The sequence below is a fragment of the Fundulus heteroclitus genome, chromosome 12, assembly GCF_011125445.2.
Source record: "Fundulus heteroclitus isolate FHET01 chromosome 12, MU-UCD_Fhet_4.1, whole genome shotgun sequence".
NCBI classification, from domain to species: domain Eukaryota; kingdom Metazoa; phylum Chordata; class Actinopteri; order Cyprinodontiformes; family Fundulidae; genus Fundulus; species Fundulus heteroclitus.
Window position 1 is genome coordinate 36,344,758 of NC_046372.1, and position 20,992 is coordinate 36,365,749.

General features: G+C 40.8%; 1 protein-coding gene across 2 annotated transcripts in view; it reads left to right on the top strand.

The window, feature by feature from the left end:
• The window catches only part of lmx1bb (LIM homeobox transcription factor 1, beta b), a 62,245-nt gene extending 43,832 nt beyond the window's left edge, over window positions 1-18,413 (top strand). For both annotated transcript variants that reach the window (XM_012866227.3, XM_021318348.2), the window contains 6 exons: window positions 7,538-7,770; window positions 10,630-10,805; window positions 11,279-11,356; window positions 11,726-11,792; window positions 14,601-14,762; window positions 17,108-18,413. In XM_012866227.3, coding sequence (XP_012721681.1) covers window positions 7,538-7,770; window positions 10,630-10,805; window positions 11,279-11,356; window positions 11,726-11,792; window positions 14,601-14,762; window positions 17,108-17,265 — 874 coding nt within the window. In that variant the 3' untranslated portion in view covers window positions 17,266-18,413. The remainder of the gene's footprint in view (window positions 1-7,537; window positions 7,771-10,629; window positions 10,806-11,278; window positions 11,357-11,725; window positions 11,793-14,600; window positions 14,763-17,107) is intronic.
• The last annotated feature ends 2,579 nt before the right edge of the window (window positions 18,414-20,992 follow it).

Genomic DNA, 20,992 nt, shown 5'->3' on the forward strand with positions numbered 1-20,992 from the left:
ATTTCAATCCCAGATGGTCGATCAAGCCTTAAATCTAAAAAAAAAGGGGTGAGAATAAACTATATGGCGATACCATGAACAAAGGAACATGCTCCATCCTGATGCAACAGAACAAAGTGAATTCCATGACCTTGATCCCCGTACACATTCACTATTCAGCACTTTAAAGTGGAAGAAAGAGTTTAAAGACATGACATTTCTTCACATTACATAACAAACATAATATGCCAACATAAATGGCAAGATAGGGAAGACCTTTTATTTATTAGATTAGTTATTAGGTTGTTCTAAGTCATCCATCATTCAAAAGGAAACATATGTTTGTTGACATTTATTCAATATTTCTTTTCAGTTTGTAATAATCTGATAAAGAATTTTTATCACTGACTAGTTCGGAGAATGTATTTGTAAAATATAACTATCACCTGTCTGATAAATGAAGGCGCAAGAAAAGCAGTGTATTTCCAACTGAGATCAAATGAAAAAAATGGGCAAATTAGGATAACAAGAAAAGGCTCCGATAAATGGCCTGACAGCTGTTTTCAAGAAGTTGATTTAAGTCCATGGCTTTAGTTTTTCTTTTAGGTAGGGTTAAAGGGTTCTGCTTCAGTATTTTGCTTTTTAATCTCCTTAAGCAACAAAGTTATTATTTTTTTAAATGGGGAAACACAACAGCTTTATGCTATGAAAGACTCAAACAAGTGTTGAACTATTTTAATCCTTCCCTACATATTGAGTTATTGAGAGTTTGTTCCATGAGCTGCTGCGCAGGCCTCACCTCCGCATGATTGGCACGGCCGCATGTCTTCCTACAAAAAAACAAAGGAACACACACACACACACACACACACACACACACACACACACACACACACACACACACACACACACACACACACACACACACACACAAACAGCCCATCTTCAAAGTAATAGCTTACAGCTGCTGCCTGGATAATCCTCCTCCTCTGTCTTTTGAAGGGATGCGGTGACATAATGGCCCTGGCTATTCTTCCCCTAAATTGTTATAGTATTTCTCAGAGCGTTGTTCAAAAGCAAAAGGGGAGTAGGTGAGGCTGTTGCACGTGTTGCTTAAATGTAGCACGTTAGCAGCCCCCTTTTACTCAACCCCCTCCTCCCTTTGGTTTCCCTCTTTCCTCTCTCTCTCTCGTTCTTCTCCTCTTGTTTCACCCCGTCCCGTCCTCCCCGACGCTTGCTACTGCGGCAGAAGTAATAAATGTAAAGTCTGCAGAGGAGAAATGTCTGGCGACACGTGGTGCGAGCTTAACATGTTGTCACACTCTAAGTTGCATTTAATCTGCTCAAAGGGAGAGGGCCGCAGGTCTCTCAAGTGCCTGGAGGAAAGAAGCAGAAGATGAGCCGAGGTTCCCCCGACTGCACTTTTCGCCGTGCCGCTCATCAGACATAAAATCTTTCGGATTTTGCTTTGCCCTCTATGCTTTCTTTTATTTTTCCTTTAGCATTTTCTTTAGCATTACAAGCCTCAACAGGGTGGTAATCCGTCACACAGAGGTGATGTGATGATGTGAGAAAGAGCGGACAAGGGATTACAGGTACGAGGTTTAAAAAAAAAAAAAAAGAGCAACGTAATGATTCCACAGGGGCCGAGGTATGTGCTGAGATGGGCGCTTTTTTTTTTTCTTTCTCATTTATGAGTCCTGTTCCGAGGAGGCCTGGGTAAATATTGACAGGTCTCTGCTTGAGATGCAGCCATTGATCCAGGCAGCAGGGTCTCATCACTCGATCTGTGCGCTCAGGTGTGGGAGGAAGAAAAAAAAAAAAAAAAAAACAGGACAGGAGTTGTCACGCTGGTGGTCCCTCTTTGTGTTGTCCTTTACACACAAGCTTGACTCGCAACACCGGGCGTCCTGTTACCGAAGCGGCCGAATGATCAGACAGCGGATTTTAGCCGCAAGCTCGTATCGCGGGGGTCAGCGGGAACAAGAAACCGGTTAAAGATGACCTAATTCGCTTTAGGTTTGATTCGGAGCCACTTACGGCGTCGCAGGAATCCCCGCAGAGGGATGCGCGGCCTGTCGACGCCGCTAACGTCATCCCCTGCCTCTGCTTGTGTGTTGTTTTTTTTATTTCTATAATCATAATTTACATCCTCCACTCAGTCTCCCGCTGGCGTGCCAGCCCAGCAGCCCCGGCCCGCAAACCTCTAATCAGGTAATGTTAGGGAGGTTGAATGGCAAGCCTCCCCCTGGTCAACCTTCACTGCTCACACAGTGGTGTTGTTTTTAAGAGCATTCTTTAGCAGCTGAACTTGGAAAGGTATTAAAGTGGGATTAGGCTCCTCCACAATCCACTGCTTGTGTCATTCAGGGAGTTTGTGTTCTCCTCTCCCCACTGCTGCCTCCCCGCTCCTCCTCTGTTTGATTGTGGCTAGCCGCAGGAGTGGGACCGACTGTGCCTTTCAAAGAAGAGGGGTAGGGTTAAATCCCTAGTCCGCTGCTCCCTGCTAATTCTCCTTGTTCCTTAGAGAAGGATTTACTTCTGCTGCCAGCCTCTCAAAGGCCTTCTCTGCCCATCCGAAAAGTCGGCCGTTGCCTTCCTGTGGAGGTGTGGTTGCCATAGAAGGGGCGTCACGCATGGCTATTCCATCTGAACCCCGCTGAGAATGGGGACTGGGGGACTGAAAACAGGCAGAAAGTCCGGATTAGACCCGGGGACAAAGCAGGACAGGAAGATTCCAGAAGGGACGAATGGGAATTACAGCAGCAAAAATAATGCAAAGTGACAGAGAGGGGAAATAGAAAAATAATGGCTTACAAGATTAGACCCAGCGAGGAAAAAGAAGAAAGGAAAAGGGGGTTGAATGAGAATGTTTTCATCTAGATGAGAAGATTTGCGAGAGAGAGAGAGAGAGAGAGAGAGAGAGAGGGCATCCGTAGGTGAATGCAGCTCGCTGGACGCATCAAAACCATCCTAACAAGTCATTTCCTAAACTTTTCGCTCCCCTTTTCTGAGCCTAAGCCGTTGATCATTAGCTAAACATTGGAGTTAGAGCTGGGAACTCGTCTTGACAGATTCATCACCTCTGTTTCCCTGATCCCAGCATGTAGCTCTCTAATCCCCGGGAAAACCAGAGACACATCTCAGTACTTTAATTTTTTTTTTTTACTGGCGGAATGAGTCACCGTGGCTGGGTTGGACTTTAGCAAGAGCTTAACAGCACCACAGCAAACCTAGGCAAGATCGACCCATCATATGGACGCATTCCAGTGTGGTTTGAAGCGCGTGGCAACATCGAAATCACTGGTAAATTGACCTAACCTAGCAAACAGATAAGCCCGAAAAGATTCATGATTCATACTCTTGAGAAATTTCAATAGAAAATTAATTCTGATCGGGGATGAAATGGAGATCTCTCAATTTCAATTGAGTATCTAGAAAATCGGTGAAACTGAGGCGAAAATAAAACAATTAGTTCCAGCCCGCCCTATGATGAACTGGTGACCTACCCAGGGTGTCCTCCCTTCTTGCTAATGATTGCTGGAGTTAGACACCAGCCCCCTGCGTAGATAGGCGGGTAGAGACCATGGAAGGATGGATGGATGGATGGATGGATGGATGGTTCCAGCCCCCAGCCAAGCACAAATGAGAAATTTGTGTTTAATCCTACATCATAATATGATGCTAGAAGCAGTATTTGGTGAAACAATTGGTCATAAAGGCGCTAAACCGGAAGGAATCCCACCTGTTGGGGGTGTGACTAACAGGATGGAGACGACTGAGAGGAGGGGAAAAAGAAAACTAACGTCACTGCTTCCAAGCTTTCAGAGGAATAAAATCTGATAACGGAGAGTTGTGTTTGCTTGAGCTTCAAAAACATAAAAAAAAATGCCATAACATCAGACTTATGCTGTGGGAGACCCTCGTTTGGGTTATCTTTTGCACGGAAGCTTTGCATTTTTTCCCCACATTGTACACATGTTTTTAACATGGTTTCCACCACATTCAGTTTTTTCTGATGTCACAGCACACAGAGGATATGCAGGGAAAATGCAACGCTGGAGACAGCGATTCGAGGAACATGCACAGTTAAAGTCAGGGTCTTAGAAAAGCCACATTGCTAGATGTTTTACACTCCTGCCAGGTCCAGCCTGCATGTTCGCCAGCAGAGGAAACACGTCTCTGGGACCTTTATGTGATCTATCGTTAGCCTTTCAGAAACACCACCGTTATTTAGAGGAAACATCTGTATTCGTGTGAACAAAGCCTAAAAAGCTATTAAACTGCTGTGTTTTCTGGTTGAGTAAAAGATAATTGTCCTCCACTCTCCTAAATCCGACCCAGGATGAGACGTTTCTCTCGCTTTCTTGTCATCTAATTGCCGTCGTGTGTTTCTTCATGGACCTAACTTGGTTGTTTAGAGGACAGATCCAGGTTGGCAGGTCAATTCCACAAGAGCGCAGCATGTTTGAGAAACATGCCAACATTTCTTTTGCAAGGGATTATCCTTGAGGTTTTCCCATAGTTCAATAATAATCTTCTTAACCTATTGTAATAAATGAAAGATTAAAGGATTTTTGAACCCCGTGAGCGCCAACTCCGACATCTCTGTTGTTTTACAGCTGTATGATGAATAAAAAAAATAAAAAAAACATGAACTTGACGCTCTACTATCTTTATGTTGGAAGAAAAGGTTGTAATTTTTATTAAAGTGGATTGATGGTACGGAAATAGTAAAATAACTAATAGATTGTGCTATAATTAATGTGGAGTTAAGAACAAAAGCACACGGGTTCTCGGCACGCATACAGCTGCTCACACACACACGTGTGAACGCACACACATTATCAGCACTCAATCAGTACCTATAACCGCATTAGCATGACAAAACTGTCCTTTGCTCTCCCCTCGCTCTCATATTTACACATTATATTCATCACTATCGTTCATCCTTTTCGTGAAGCTGCAGATGATGTCAACTGCTCCTCTCGCCGCCTCCAGCACAATGAAATAGATGTTCACCACAAACAGATAGGCGGTTGCCAGCTGTCTCCCAGACCAGGGCAAACACAGAAGCCGCTAATAAATCCAGCTTTTACGCCCGGACAAGATCAAACCACACTCCTCTGCCCTCTTGCTCGGTCTAACGTAGCTTCTTCTGAACAACAGAGTGCGAATTAAATGCCACTCAGTCACCGATAAAACAATGCAAACATCTTTGCTGAAAGGATATAAAAGAAGATGGAGGTGCTGTTGGGGGAATGGTGATAGAGGTAGTGTTGCAGGGCAGGGAGCATGATATTAGACGCAGAGAGGAGCCACGGACGGTAGGCAAGCAATGAATCACAGTCTCTGATATGCTATCTGATGCATATAGAGAACCATAGAAATGAAAGAGCTAGATGTGCAATGATCAGGCTTTCACAGGACATTAGCGATTTCTAGTTTGATTTTAGGTCTGACCTGTCAACTGCTACTTTGATCGGTTCCTACCATAACATTGAAAGACATCAGATTATTGTATACAGCTGGTAGTTTTAAATCCAACAAAATAAAAAGAAAGAATTTCATAAAAGCAAAAAAAAACCGGAAAAAAAAGTGTGTCTAAGTGCATGCAGGTTTGTTTTTACGCTGAAAATTGTGAAATTTCTTAGCTTTAATAATTTTATTAAATAGGAAATGAGAATCTGATTTTTTTATCATTTGGCCTGCAGATTTCCAATGGTGACTGATGAAGGGAAGTTTAGCTCAGCCTGATATCTAACCAAAACAAAATCTCCATAGTGGGGTCGCGTTGTTTGAAAATTGCTGCTGCAGAAACTAAACCAGCCTATTTTTTAGGTTTCCAAAGGGATAGTTCTTTTCAGACTGACGCAGAGCTGGGTCCACCCTAGAAATTTTGACATATGAGTTGTTGCCAAAAGCTGCCTAGAGGGGTCAAGAAGCTAGTCAAGAAAACAAACAATAAAAACCGCTATGGGTGACCAAAGCTTTACAGAAGAAAGGCCACAAGCACTTTGAAGAAAACATCTAAATTAATTTAAAATACATTCATATACAATAGAAATTTATCATGATATTTATTTTTACTATAGTAAAGACAAACTTAACAATAAGCAGTACTAAAAAATATTTGTTTGCAATAAATCTTTCTCTGCACCTAGTCAGAGCCTCAAAAAATAAAAATAACCCATTATAAAGGGTAAGTCGCGTTGAGTAATGTAACTGAGCTGTTAAACAGTACATATTGATTCCATTCTATCATATTTTGAGAATAAGCGCAGCATTTATTGATGTCATTAAACAGTGTTAAACAGTAGAAAACATAACTCTGACAGCGTGCTGGTGAAGATTCTCAGTCATCCAGGTCATGGTCATTCCAAACAAAAAGTAAAAAACAAAGCAACTGGACTTGTTATCCGTAGTAGAAGACGTTTCGCTTCCTCTCCAGGAAGCTTTCTCAATTCAAAAAGTCTGGAGAAATGTGGAGTAACAAGCTTTATACCATTGCCAAACAAAGGCCTTGTAATGGCTTAGATAACATGCAAATTCAACCGAATCAGGTCCACCCCTTAGTAATCTGTCCTGTCTCCTCAGGACAGATGGTAAGAAGCCAGGCCAATAACGACCCTAACGACTCCTCGTTACAGAGGAGTGGACCAGTTTCGGTCCAATCTGCTGGTTAATGTCTTTAACGACCGCCCATTACTAAGGGGTGGACCTGTTTCGGTTGAATTTGCATGTTATCTTATTCATTACAAGGCCTTTGTTTGCCAATGATATAAAGCTTGTTACTCCACATTACTCCCGACTTTTTTAATTGAGAAAGCTTCCTGGAGAGGATGCGAAATGTCTTCTACTACAGATATCAAGTCCAGTTGCTTTGTTTTTTACTTTTTTTTGGTACTCTGACAGCTAAATTAACAATCCATTCATGCTGCCAGTTTTTTAAAAGTCAATAGTTACTCTAGTTATTTTCATAGGACTAATTTTTATCAGCTATTTTGGGCAGAATAATAATAAATAATAGCCTAACCCTAATTTAAAAAAAGCTCAAGACAGATGCAAATTAAGCTGTTGTTTAGGACCTCTGGACCAGCAGGTGGACCCGAGAGCATTTCTTAAACAGAATGTGGCTCTCGAAACCTCAACGTTATCAATATTCTCTTTTGGCTTTGTTATAATTATTTGGAAATATAAGATTTTTAAAAAAAAACGTTTTTATTTTTTAACATTTAAATATGTCTTTGCAAACCACTCACGATGACAATGTGGAGTGAAGCATTCAAGCAGAAGACATTTTTGTGAAACAATTTTTAGTGATGCTTTTTATCCCCTGTGTGGACTATTAAACTCAAGATGGAAGATAACATTCAAACCATTAAATGAGACATTTTTGGAGCAGTGGTTCCCGATTGATGCCGGTGTCATCTGAAATGTTGTGCTCTTGTCAGTTTTGGGTCGGTCTTGCAAAAAGCGAAGCAAAACAACTGCGTCTCTTCTTCAATAAGTGACATTATGCCGTTTTAAACAGTGGGCTTTTGTTCTCCATCCTCAGGTTGTTTGCCACCAAGTGCAGCGGCTGCATGGAGAAGATCGCCCCCACAGAGTTCGTGATGCGGGCTCTGGAGTGCGTCTACCATCTGAATTGCTTCTGCTGCTGCGTGTGCGACCGCCAGCTCCGGAAGGGTGACGAGTTTGTCCTGAAGGAGGGTCAGCTGCTCTGCAAGATCGACTACGAGAGGGAGAAAGACTTACTCAGCTCGGTCAGCCCGGATGACTCAGACTCAGGTGAGCCCCCAGCACCTTCTCACAGCAGAGTGAGAACAGCACTGTGGTGCTATCATCATCTGGCACCGAGGTGTTGCATTCAGTATGTTCTGCTCCATCACAGCACTCGTCAACGTAGGGGCCCTCCATGAGAAATCTAAACCCAACTCACTTTAATCTTATATTATCATTAGAATTATTAATTCCTGAGACGTCTGAGATAATGCTCACGCTCAACGATGTTGAGCTCATTTACTCTTGTGGCTCCGTCTGGAGCTCTTCAGCGGCTGATTTTCTTGCATTCATCCAAGCGAGGCGCGTGGGTTTATAATACAGTAGGAAGTGGAAACAGGACAAAGCCAAGCCACCCTGCATTAGTGGCTCTCCATGCGTGGGCAGGATCTGGTGCTGGAAGGAATTAAATTACTGTATCACGATGAGTGACAGAGGGATTTGGGGGGCCTTTCTTCAGTAAGCCTGCACCTCCGCTCTTATCAGCCCGAGTGCTCCTCGCCTATAGACTGCACACACCACGAGGCATCTCGCCAAGCCTCGCTGTTCGCCACCATCTGGCTTACATTTAGACATTCACAAAAGCGGGAATTTGTCAAATACATCTGTGCCTGTGTCAACTTTTGTCAACTTGTGGGAATATTTGCTCCTTGTCCCCCCCCCCCCACCCCATCCCATCGTTTACTCGCGTCCCAGCGCATCACTCACACATGTCTTTGGGAGTCTCCACATTTTCAAGACGGAGGGAATGTCGACATGAGCCGAGGTTAACCTCGGCATGTCGAGGACGTAACGGGGTTTTTGGTAGAGAAATGTAGAGACATATCAGAACCAGATGACGGGAGACACTCAGCCGTTATGTAGGAGCCTCTAGTTTCAGACATGAGACCCCCAAAAAAATCAATCAGCAATGCTGCTCCAGATTTGGAATCCCTCACTTTCGTATTCCTTTGTTGTGTGTGTACAGATAAATGTTTAATGATACTCGTCTGACTTTTATACAAAATAATCAAACTCACTTTTAAATCAGTTTGATGTTTTTCTACGAGTATAACCATATGTATTTTTCTTGTTTGGTTCTTTTTATTCACATTACAAATGAAATTCCTCCTTTCAGGGTGCTTACTCATCATCTATGGCGCAACAGCATACAATGTTTAAGATATATGTGAGATCTCTGGAAATGTGGCAAAAATTATACATTTAATGTTGAACTTACCATAAATGCTTCAGAATCTGTCAAATTTACTTATTGATCAAAGCTTTTTCTACTTCAAACGTGCAGTTTCAGTAGTGTTTGTACAAGACTCTAGTAGTATTACTGCGATTTCTAAACATTATTTACCATAAAATGCTAAAATATCACGTTTTGGTAAATGAAATTGTACATTGTTATTTGGAAACTTTGCATAACACTTTCTTCCCATTGGGTTTGAAGATGATCCCCATTTGAGCCCTTCCACTATTAAATGGGATAGAACTGAGTGACCTCCTGCTGTGTGCAAAACCCCTTTTTCTCACAGTACAAATTTGGTTAATCATCGTTTATCAAAGCAGGCCCAAAATGTCCTATTGGCCATTACAGAATGATATATGGCAAGAAATATAATGCAATAGATATCACCATCTAGTATCCCTAAAGCCAAGGATGACATGACTAAAAATCCAATTTAAAGGGGACATATAACAATTAATATTTAGTTATTATCTGTATAAAAGGAACTGCAATGATTTGGTCTGAATTCCTCGTTATTGTTGCTCCTCAGCTCCTCTTTTATCCCTGTTCTGAAGTGTGTCTAAGAGGAACTCATTTTGGAAAGGAGGCACTTCCCTCCCCGCCTTCCTCCAGGTCACAGACGTTTCACTCCACTCTGCTCGGCCATTTTTGCAGTATCCTGGAGACAATGTAATGAATTATGTGGGTAGTACACCCAACAACTGAATATTTTCACTTATCCACTTGTATCTTCAGCATCCTTGATCTTGGATTATAAAACTGCAGTGGAAAATTAAAATGTATAATTTGCGAGTTGGCGGAAGGCGGAAGTCCATGAACTTCTTTAGCAGCTCTACAACAAATACTGTGACGTGATTGTTTTAAAAAAAAAAAAAACACAATGGAACAGAGAAAACTGAATGGGTTGAAAATATGACCCAAACAGAATAAAAATATATCTATTTAGTACCTGGATAGACTAAAGTCACATGGCCTGCCCTCTTAGAGACTCTAAACAACAAAATGTATTTAAGGACTAAACTAGTGGATGATGTGTCTCCTTTCAGCAATATGTTAATCTCCTTCAGTAATACTTGTTTATTTCCTGAAAAAGGTTCTTGTTTATGGACTTGAAGACAGAAACCGTCAAAAACCAATGGACTAAAAGAACAATTTATGAAACGTGTAGGTTTAAGGTTGCAGATTTTAGAAGCCAGAACTGAATCAGCCATTGAACACGGCAACAAAGTAAAACCTACTGTTTTCCTGCTGATGCATTTACAATATGAGCCCACAATGGTTTTTCCATGGCACACATGATGTAAGTATTCTTATCAGAGACTGATTTAGTTTAAATTAGGCAAAGCTGAAAGCAATAAATTACTAATGACAACGTGTCCAGTTCGGTAAAAAATATGAGCACATTTCAGTGCACTCTCCACAAACTTCTGAAAGTCTAATCATGCCTTTTTCCTTTTGTACAAAATTGATAAAATATCAAAAACATGTGTCTTGTTTGACTGGCCGTTTGTTCCTCACCCAACGCGGGGGAGTAAAAACATACATTAATTAGCAGTCTGTCAACAACCAAAAGGCTTTGCTTCGTCCAAATTTGGATTCATTTATGCAAACAAATGGCTCTTTTTCTGCAGAGAAAAGTGACGATGAGGAGCTGGACATCAAACCAGAGAAAGGCATCGGAAGCCAAGGCAAAGGGGATGATGGGAAGGATCCGAGGAGGCCCAAGCGACCACGGACTATTCTGACCACTCAGCAGAGACGGGCCTTCAAGGCCTCCTTTGAGGTCTCGTCCAAACCCTGTAGAAAGGTAAGGGAAAGTACAAATAAACCTCTACAACAAAGTGGGATGTTTGCATTTTTAATTGTTTAGTTTTTTTTTTTTTTGTTTGGAGTGGGGTTGGGGGGTAGTGAGGACTTAAAAGCCCTACAGTAGTTTGACAAATAAAATCCTCAAATTAAAAAAAACGTCCTAAAGCTCTGAGCAGAGCTTTGATGTGGGAAACGGTTTTCTGTTCTGCGTTACCGAGGCAGGCAGTAGTAACACAGTCCGTCTGCACCAAATGTCACAGTGAGACGGGGGAACTGCCTGCATAGCTTCAGCCCTGAAACACTAAAACAAGAGCTGAAATCACTCCAAAACCTTTAAGAGGCAATAACCAAAAAAAGACTACACCATTCGGAATACTCTTCGTTCGAATAAAAAAGTGTGGCAGATGATCTGATAATTTTTTCTCTCCCTTTGTGTGGGATGTTGAACGTATTCCTTCTTTGTGTATTTAGGTGAGGGAGACGCTGGCTGCAGAAACAGGACTCAGTGTTCGAGTGGTCCAGGTGTGGTTTCAGAACCAGCGAGCTAAGGTGAGACATACCCTATACCAGTTTAAACCCGACACCCTTCATCTAAAATAACAGCTCCGTTCTGTTTAAGAGTCCTGCCCCTAAATCACCGCAACCATGTGTGCTAAACTTATCGCCGCATTCCTCTCTCAAAATGCAAAGAACGGAGCAGAGAGTTGCAAATCTAGCTTATTCCTGCATTTAATGTCTACGCCCTCCTCTTTGCTGATGATTATCTCACAAAAACCTTTGATACTCGACAATGAGGCGTGCTGAGATAGAGCTTTCAGGCAGTTCACGCAAGGGTGAACAGCGAGGAGCATCCTTTTTAAATTAAAGACAGCATGTTAGTTTTGGGAGTTCTTCACAACTTTGACTCCTTCGTTTCAGATGAAGAAGTTGGCAAGAAGACAGCAGCAACAACAAGAGCAGCAGAATTCCCAGAGGCTTGGCCAAGGTACGACCTGCACAGGCCCAGCGCCCACAGTGGCTATACAGGGCCTGGCAAATGTTATTTTTTTTTAACAATTTGGAACATTACAACCATCCATTGCTCCAACATGCCTAATTTGAATCCTTGCAAGCAATTATCTTCTGTATTGACCTTGTTTGGGGATAAAGCACAGCCTAAAACAGGGTAAGACTACGAAAACAATATCCTATGCCTTGGACAGCTCACAGAGCATGGTTCACTCCGTTATTTGAAAATGAAAATAGTATCTCACAAATGCAAATTTACAAAGCTGCCACAGCGGTGATGGGATTATCTGTTTGCAGAACAGCTATTAGACACGTAGGCCACAAATCTTGCTTTCGTGGAGGGTAGCGAGAAGGAAACCATATGAAATCAGTTCAGTAATTAGCAACAACCCATGTAGAGGACATCATCATCAACATGGTGAGATGAGACCACTATTAAACATTTTTGCCTACTTTTAAAGTACTTTGTGTGCCACAGAACAAACAGTGCACATGACCTTGAGGACACAATGGCTATGGTGCAGCATGGAGGCGGCAGCATTACGCAGCAGGGATGTTGTACTTTCGTAGGGACTGGGAAGCTGGTTGGAGTTGATGGGAAGATAGATGTTGGTACCTATTGGTAAGCTGATAGAGAAGTTCTTCTACAAGGATTTGGCTCAGGGCAGTTCCTCTTTGCAACTAATGCTTATCTAAATTGCTCTTAAATTCAATCCCGATAAAATACAGTGAGGTTTGTGTTTTTAACGTGACAGAATGGGAAAAAGTTTAAGGATTCATACAATCGATCAGAACGGATTAAGCTATAGCAAGTCTTGTTGTTCGGAAACCAAGAACTCAGAAATCACTCGTCGCTTAGCTGTGTTGTGCCGTAATCAAATTTGTGTTCAGTGATTACGCAGGATAACCGAGCACAAGTATGTCAGCGGGTAAACAAGAGCACCACAGAACAAAGTTGGGAATTATGTTCTGGTGGCTAACAAAATAAATGACAGACATCATTTTACAGAACCGCTGGAAAGTGAATCATGCGGGGGATGGGCTTGAGGAGTGAAGCAACGAGACATCTTTGTGTCCCTCTTGACACTCACGCAGCCAAAAGCAGTATTTGTCAAGGGGAAGTGTGGCAGAACAGCTCTAGCTTGCCTTCGAAATACTAACAGGAAAGTGATCCAGGTATTGGAAAGCTTTTCTCAAAAGCAATCACAGTGGGCAGACAGACAGAGCCGGCCCAAGGCAGAAGGAAACTATGCAACTGCTGCATATCCTCTAAACCAACAGGAGGCCTCAATTGTAGCATAGTTACCGAACAAGGTTTACAAATATAAATGCTGTTTTTTGAGAGTCAGGAGTGTTGCTATATGAAAATGTAGTTATCATAATTAGTGTTTCCAAATCATTATCAATATTATGCTTTTGTTAAAATGTCCCTGCATATAGAAAAAGTGTTCAAATGTTGAAGGTAGTCCAATTATAGTGAAGCCAGCAGCAAATTGTCTAAAAAGGTTAATGACCTGATGTGTTTTCTTTATGTTTTAATTCAAGTTTAATTTCATTAATGTTTACACATTTGACAACTGCTCTTCAGCACTCTGAATCGTTACTGAAAAGAGCTATATCAATAAACTTGCCTTGCCTTTAATATACGGCTTAACAGACAGTCTTTAGACTGAACACGCGTTACTCTCAGGGTGTTGTTGTTTTTTATCACAGAAGCTCTTTTAATTGGGTTGAAAGGTTCAGAGTGCAGTATATTTATGCTTAAAGCTATTATTCTGAAGCTTTGCAGGAAGTTCTGTCTCAATTCATCAATTCATCAGCTGTATTGGCTCTTTTAACATAGTAGACACTCGTTGAGCTGCTTCGGCCAAAGTCTTGTATTGCTTTGGCAACGGCTGCAATGGTGGAAGTCCAAGAAATCTGAGAAACAAAAGACAAACCATTTAGACCATTCTTGAAGATCATAAATATCAATCCACAAGTTACTGTACCTACCATCAGGAACTACGCATATAATGAAGACAGAACATTTCAAAAAGCTTGTTTGTGCAGTTGTAAAGTCTAAAATGTTATATATAACACATTTACCATGTTTTACTGAGCGTCTGAGACGCTGCATTCTAATCTTGACATTTTTAGTTTCTCAGCTAACAAATATAGTTTTAATGACATTTTTTTTTTCAAATTGTATTGCTAACAAAAGGATAGGTATATTTTAGTAACCATTACAACTGAAAATGATAAAATCCTTGCATTTTTGATACATCATTGGTAACTGTGCAAATCGAACCTGACCAGGAAGAATAATATTGTGAAGAACTCTAGTTCTGCACATTCTTGTGTGTTTGTGAACTCACAAATACCGCACAAATTCAGTTTGTAGGCAAGGTTAGTGCAAATCAACCTTGTGATTCTTTATATATGAATATATAATTTCTGGTGGATCATTTCCATTCTTTACTCAGTTTCACTGTTGAATTGAGTGACTGAAATTAATCATTTCTTTCAATAACATTGTAATTTATCAAATATGACTATGTTTTTAATGTTTATAGATATATAATTCAAACATGTTAGAACATTGATGATATAAAGGGACTATTGTTTAAGTTGTGATGCGTGATGGTATCTTAAAATCCCCCAAATCCATTTCTGTTTTAGGGCCCTGGACCGGCTCTGCACAAAAGCATTGCTTCTCCTGATACTCACTCTGTTTTTTTTTTTCCATCATTAGAAGTGTTTTATGTAAACCCGTGCCGTAATACTTGTTGTCCATTCGATGCAGAGGTGATGTCCAATCGGATGGAGGGGATGATGAACTCCTTCACGCCGCTGGCTCCGCCACAGCAGCAGCTGGTCACCATGGATCAAAACGGTTACAGCACAGACCCGTTCCAGCAGGGACTCACCCCCCCACAGATGCCTGGGGACCATATGAACCCATATGGTGAGCATCCACCTCCTAACACGACTCAGCTCACATACACACACAAGACGAACACATGCCGGTCCCTTAATCAACCTTGTGCCTAACTGTGGGACATGTGTTCAGGCCACAGCACCCTGATTTAAGTCATTCTCCAATAGGAGCGAGCAGCATCTCCTCCCACATGAGATAACACAACTGTTCTCATAAACACTTGGGGTTTGAAGTGTGCTTTCAGATCTGTTTAATATGGTTTTGACTCCGCGCCTCCACTTCTGAGAGATGCCATGTTACTGAAGATGTTTCCTAATGTCAGTAGAAACATGTGGTCTCGCGTAGGCCGCATGAGAGAAGCTGCGGTCCAATGAGGGTGAGCTAATGGATCAGAAGTGGGAAAACAACAAGCCTCTGATTTCTGTTTGATACAAGAAAGAATTAAAATGGAAATAAAGGCAGGGCGGGAAAATTAGTCAGTCATGTTTGAGTCCACAGGATGTAACTGGAACAGCACATTTCTGAGTGATGTCCTCAGCGAGTCCCAGCGGGACCATTTCCCGAAGTTCATAACTTCCTTATAATTTGCTTCCATTTAGTTCTTCGCAGTAGTAAGAAACCAAATCCCTCGTCTCATCACTCTCCTTTGGTTTGGGGAGCAGAACAATATTGGCAAGGCATTAAAAGATATCTCTCAAAACACTGTCCCCATTTTGTGCAACACTATCATTAAGATCCAGAGTGTAATAAAGTTAACTATTCCCCCCAGAGAAATAACACATTGAGGTTTTATGAAAGGCGTAAACAGTTGCTATTAACCAGATCTTTTAGGAGGGTGCCCCTTGTTTACATGCCCCCTCGCTGTCTTTCAATCGTCCCATTGAGGGCAGCAAAAAGTGAGCTTTGATGATATCTAACAAAAGTCTTCTCACAATTATGATGACACACAACAGCTAAGTCTCAAAGTTATTATTAGTAATTATAATTTTCCAACTCTGCTAATAATCTCAAATACAAGAGTACTGTGATTTTATGGTCAGACCCCCGTGTTGTTTAATTTTTATTTCTGATGTCTTTCCCTCTGATTAGGCATTGGGCAATTACTGGTATCAAGATATGCCTGGATTTAAAAAGTTGCAGTTTCAGAACCACTAATTTCCCGGTCACACTGCTCTGCATCCCCCTTGAGTTGCAGGGGTGAGGGAATTATAATGCCATGAGTAAATAATAAAATTCAGTTTATTTATATTGTGCTGATTCAAAACAAATGTCATCTTAAGGCACTTTACAAAATAAATTTATTAAATTTAGGTACATAAATGTAGAATCAACTCACTGAAATCATATCGACAGATTCATAGTGATTACATACATTCCTATTTTATCATGGCCATAAATTAATGCAGTCGAGTTCAGTTTATTAATGCAATTGGTTAAAAGAACTGATTCAAGTAAACACGGCCGATAGCTTCAAATCACTGACTTTTTAGCAATCCCTCCTCCTGAACAAGCATTGGAGAGTTGGTTGCGTTGAGTCATTCACTCCATCATTGTCTTGTGTATTTAACACTGTGGTGTACAGAAGTGTATTGACATCTGAGCCAGGTCAACATGGACTTATTTAGGATGACTAAAAATGTAACTGCTTGAACACTACAGCACTCAAACACTACTTGTGTAAAACAATGATGGCTTAATTACAGCATTACCTAATCTCACACTGCACTATGCAAACCCTCTGTCTGCGCTGAGAAAGATTCACTCACCATAGATTGCTGGGTTCTCGGAACTGAAAGTGGAACTAACGGCATGACCTACTTTGCTATTACTTACATTTTTTTCTAACATCTTAGGAGTACTTATAGGGAAATATCATCCTTAGATAGTCTGAAGATCATGTGGAAAAAAATGCAACAAAAGTAGAGTACCCTGTCCTGATGCAGTTAAACACCACCACACCTTTGATCCCAGTATAAAAAGACTTCAAAAATGATTTCAAAGCTGTGACAAGTCTTGATGTTCTACAAGGTCCATTTAATTTCCTTTAATTTAGACCTACATAACCAGCACTGCTTACATACAGGAACACATCCCTATTCCCCCTTCTCTTGTTACGCCCCACTTGTGCTCAGTCAGCTGAAGGCAGGCTTTTTCCTTGCTTACAAAAAAAAAAAAACTATTCTGAGTAGCTACTAGCAAATGCTATAGTCTTTACTTTCCTCTTTTAAATAAGAGCAGTTAGATCATATTATACAATTCTGTTTTCAATTATTGTGTCAATGCTGTGTAATTCTGGTGTTTTTCAAACTCATACCAGAACCTGCACACCTCTAAATTCTGCTAACTGGCTGCTCCGTGTCCTCTCTTCACAGGCAACGATTCTGCGTTCCACGACATAGACAGTGACACCTCTTTAACCAGCCTCAGCGACTGCTTTATGGCGTCCTCAGAAGTCAACTCCATGCAGGCCCGTGTGGGAAACCCCATCGACCGCCTCTACTCAATGCAGAACTCTTACTTTGCATCATGAATAAGAGTGGAGCTAAAAGCGTCAGCACGAGAAAAGAGAAGAAAAAAAAAAAAACTGCCCATCTCAACCTAAAGCGCCATGGCCGGGAGTTTCTACACTTGTTTGGACATGAAGAAACAACCCCTTCCAGCAGCTCCTGGTTATGAGCCGAAGCTTACGAAAAGATAGCAAAACCACTTGTTGTAGGAGAGGGAAGAGTGGCGAGGACTTACATAAGACTTAAATATTCTTAGAGATTATTTGGTAGGATTACTTATTCCCACTCTTTTCTTTGCTCACTTAAAGAAAACAAGTAGATACGGAAGCCACTGATGAAAACCTCTCAAGCCAAATAACACGCTGAGTTTATACAGTGCATGATCAATTGTAAACTAACTTTTTGTAAGCCCCTCACCACCCCCTCCCTGGTTAAGATGTGGTGTTTGGACTGTTTCTTCTTCACACTACATGGACTTCCATGTTCACCGTTAACATTTTGATCACTTGCCATAGATTTAGGTATTGTGTTAATAGTATATAGATGCAGCATGTCTGCAAGAGTGACTGTACATCTCTGTGTGCGTATGAGCGTTTGTGACGAGAAAGAAACCTGTAGAGGAGTAAGAAAAAAAAAAAAAAACAAGGAGGCAGACGTGTAGGATCAGTGAACTGTAAATAGTTTTCCTGGACAAATTGGATGTGCATGTTAGAAATGGAAAGCATTCTATTTATTTAACTATAACAGGCTCTTGAAGGTACATATTAAACGTGAAAAGCTTTATTTAAAAAGGAGAGCTTTTTTGAATCAGTTAGTGAGTTCACGAGAATCACAGCACATCTGTATGCCATTTTAAATATGAAGATTAACCTTTATGTTTTTTTTGTTTTTGTTTTTTTTGTTGTTTTTTTTCTCCAGCCAAGCTGTAAATGAGCAACGTTGCTATTTATTTCGTACAGACCATAAACCTTTTGTTGCCATTTGTCCGATGTACATTCTCAAAATGTTCAAGTTGCTAATTGACCAAAGTTGACTGGTTTGATGAATAAACAATGTCTTTCTCCTGGTAACGTTAAATAAATGCCATCTGTGACCATTTACATGTCAACGGTGTTAGCCCAGTATTATCTGTGCGACTGAACAGCCCTATTAAAGCTTTTCCGATACGTCAGATTTTTTTTTATTTCTGATATATGTGTAGCTTCATGCCAGTATGTGGTTTGAAATACTTAATTTTATACTGAGATTCAAATTCACAAAAAGGCTACCTTGACTTTCCATCTAGCACATTGTAAGACATGTGCATACCAGATATCACAGTGATAGTTTGGTTAATGTCGATACATCATATACATACGTATCAATCTATGTGATCCTGGCTGTAAAATCAAAAGTTGTACAAAATTTTGAGTGTAACTTTCAGTTTTTCAGAATGTCTAAACAGATTTTTCAGTTTGCTTTTTGTTAGCCGTTGACCTAAATACTGAAGCACGTCCCTGCTCCGGTGTGTGACACATGTTTACGAGAATGAGGATACAGAGGAGGAAATATTTTACACAGTGGCTGTGAGGGCGGGGAACTACCATCATGTTACAGCTTCACACCCCACCCATAACCCCCGGGGCTGTCAGGTGGTTGCCTGGAAGAACCATCTGGTAGATATATCTCTCCCTGTCAGCTTCTAATGTGGACAGGCCAGCTCCCATCCACTGTCTGTTTAGTCACGTGACTAAACCGACCAAGTTTGTTTTTAGTTATGTTCTGTGTTACTCTGACTCACTCAATTCCAAACTCAATACAATGGCCAGGGCTCGGTCATTATGGCCACTGAACCTAATTTCGACGTACATATTTCAAGAAGTGCGGCCGAGATAAAGTATTTGTAAGGATCTTCATCCCTGCCAGACATTGACATCTGAGACAAACTGATATTAATGCTGCATTGGATTTGGATCTGAAGTCAGACCTCAGAACTTGTGTTATAGTTGTAGTGGGATTTGCTACTTGTTTTGCCCTTAACTACTAGTCGCAACACAAGCCAACATCAGTCTATAATTATCTTTATTTCATATGCTCAAATACTAAAGTAACGTGTTCCTGAATAATTGTTATGTGTGCCTCTACTTTGTGTGCCACTGGTTAAATAAAATGCAAATTGCAAAAAGTAGTTTATAACTGCAACTATCACAATCATATTTTGAAGTGTCCATATTGAATATTTGGGTTTGCAATGACCTTCCAAAAAAAACAAAGCCATGTCAAAACATGCAGGGATATTGGAGAAAGCAAGCATTAAAACATATACTAAAGGAAGATCATTTGAAATGTATTCGTTTAATTAGATCCAAATAGCAAAAGTAGTCTGAATTATACATGCTTAGGCTGCCGAAAATGTCATAGTGCGACGTGCAGAACTACTTGCTGTCAGTGAGCACACAACCCTTTTACATCTAGCTGGGTAAGACATGTGTCAGTGGCATACACAAAGGACAACAAGGCTATGATGGTTGGCAACATTAGAATTCTACTTTTGTGTTAACTATTGGCAAGTACTATTGGCTTTGAGGCTGTAAGCTGCACTGCAGTAAGTGTAAATACAAAATGCTCCCTGTTTCGCCCTAAAACAATAAAATTGACAATTATTGTCTAGATTTTGTGGGGTGGTGGTGAAGGGATGAGGTGAACGTAAAAGACAATATTTTCAAGCAATTAAAATTTTTGAAAATGGTCTTCAGTGGGTGTTCTTATTGCATTTTCGAGTGGGGAAATCCAGCTTATGAGTACATGGGAATGCACCCTACTTCCAGGTATAATGTGATACACTGATGCATCGACGAATCGACGAATACACGGCCCTCACTCTACAGCCTCCTATTTTTTACTTTTTGTTGCAGTTCTACATTTGTGTGAACCTGCATGCTCTGACTTGCATGTCACTTTGCCACTGATACACCTGATTTTTCCCATTGACGGACAATAAAGGATATAATAGCTATAGCTAGGACGCGAGCTAACGTTACGTTTGATATTTCCTGGAAGTTGAAGCTGGGATCTGGTCTCGCCAGAGTTCAGTTCTAAGTTAAAAAAAAAAATAATTAAAAAACTAGGGCATGGTGATGGTGATACCGCCATGTGTACAATGATGCCATGATTCAAAGTCCGAAAATAGTAGGGATAGTTAGGCTTATAGCTTGCAAGCTAGGTAGGACCTAGGAGCTAAATAGACTAAACAGACTTGTGTACATGCACGTGTGCCTTTGTGGGACACCGGCTCTACGAGGACAATGGACAGGTTTGCATCAGGTTTCTTGTAAATATATGAGGATTAATCTGTCAAAGACTGAGTAAACATGTATAACAAAGAGCCCCATTTACAGTAAACATGGATAGGGCTGCTACGCACACGTTGTGTTTGCGGGGAATAGACAGTACAATTGGCTTATACTGGCCCTTTTCAAGGCAGCCAGGTGAGTTTACAGAGAGGTGTTTAGGTAGAGAGAAGGACAGAAGGCCCTACTACTGACAATGTAGAGAAAAAGGTGAGTGTAAACCAAAACGGAGAAATTCTCCTACATTAAAACTTTGGCTAAAATTTAGTGCTTCTTACTGTTTTTAACTGTAGTGTTGTATTATAGAATATAGTATTCTGAATTTAAAAACAATAACTCATTTTGTTGTTCAGTTTAACATTTTTGATAGATACTTGTGAAAGGGGATACTTCACAAATCTCAAAAGCACATTTATGTATA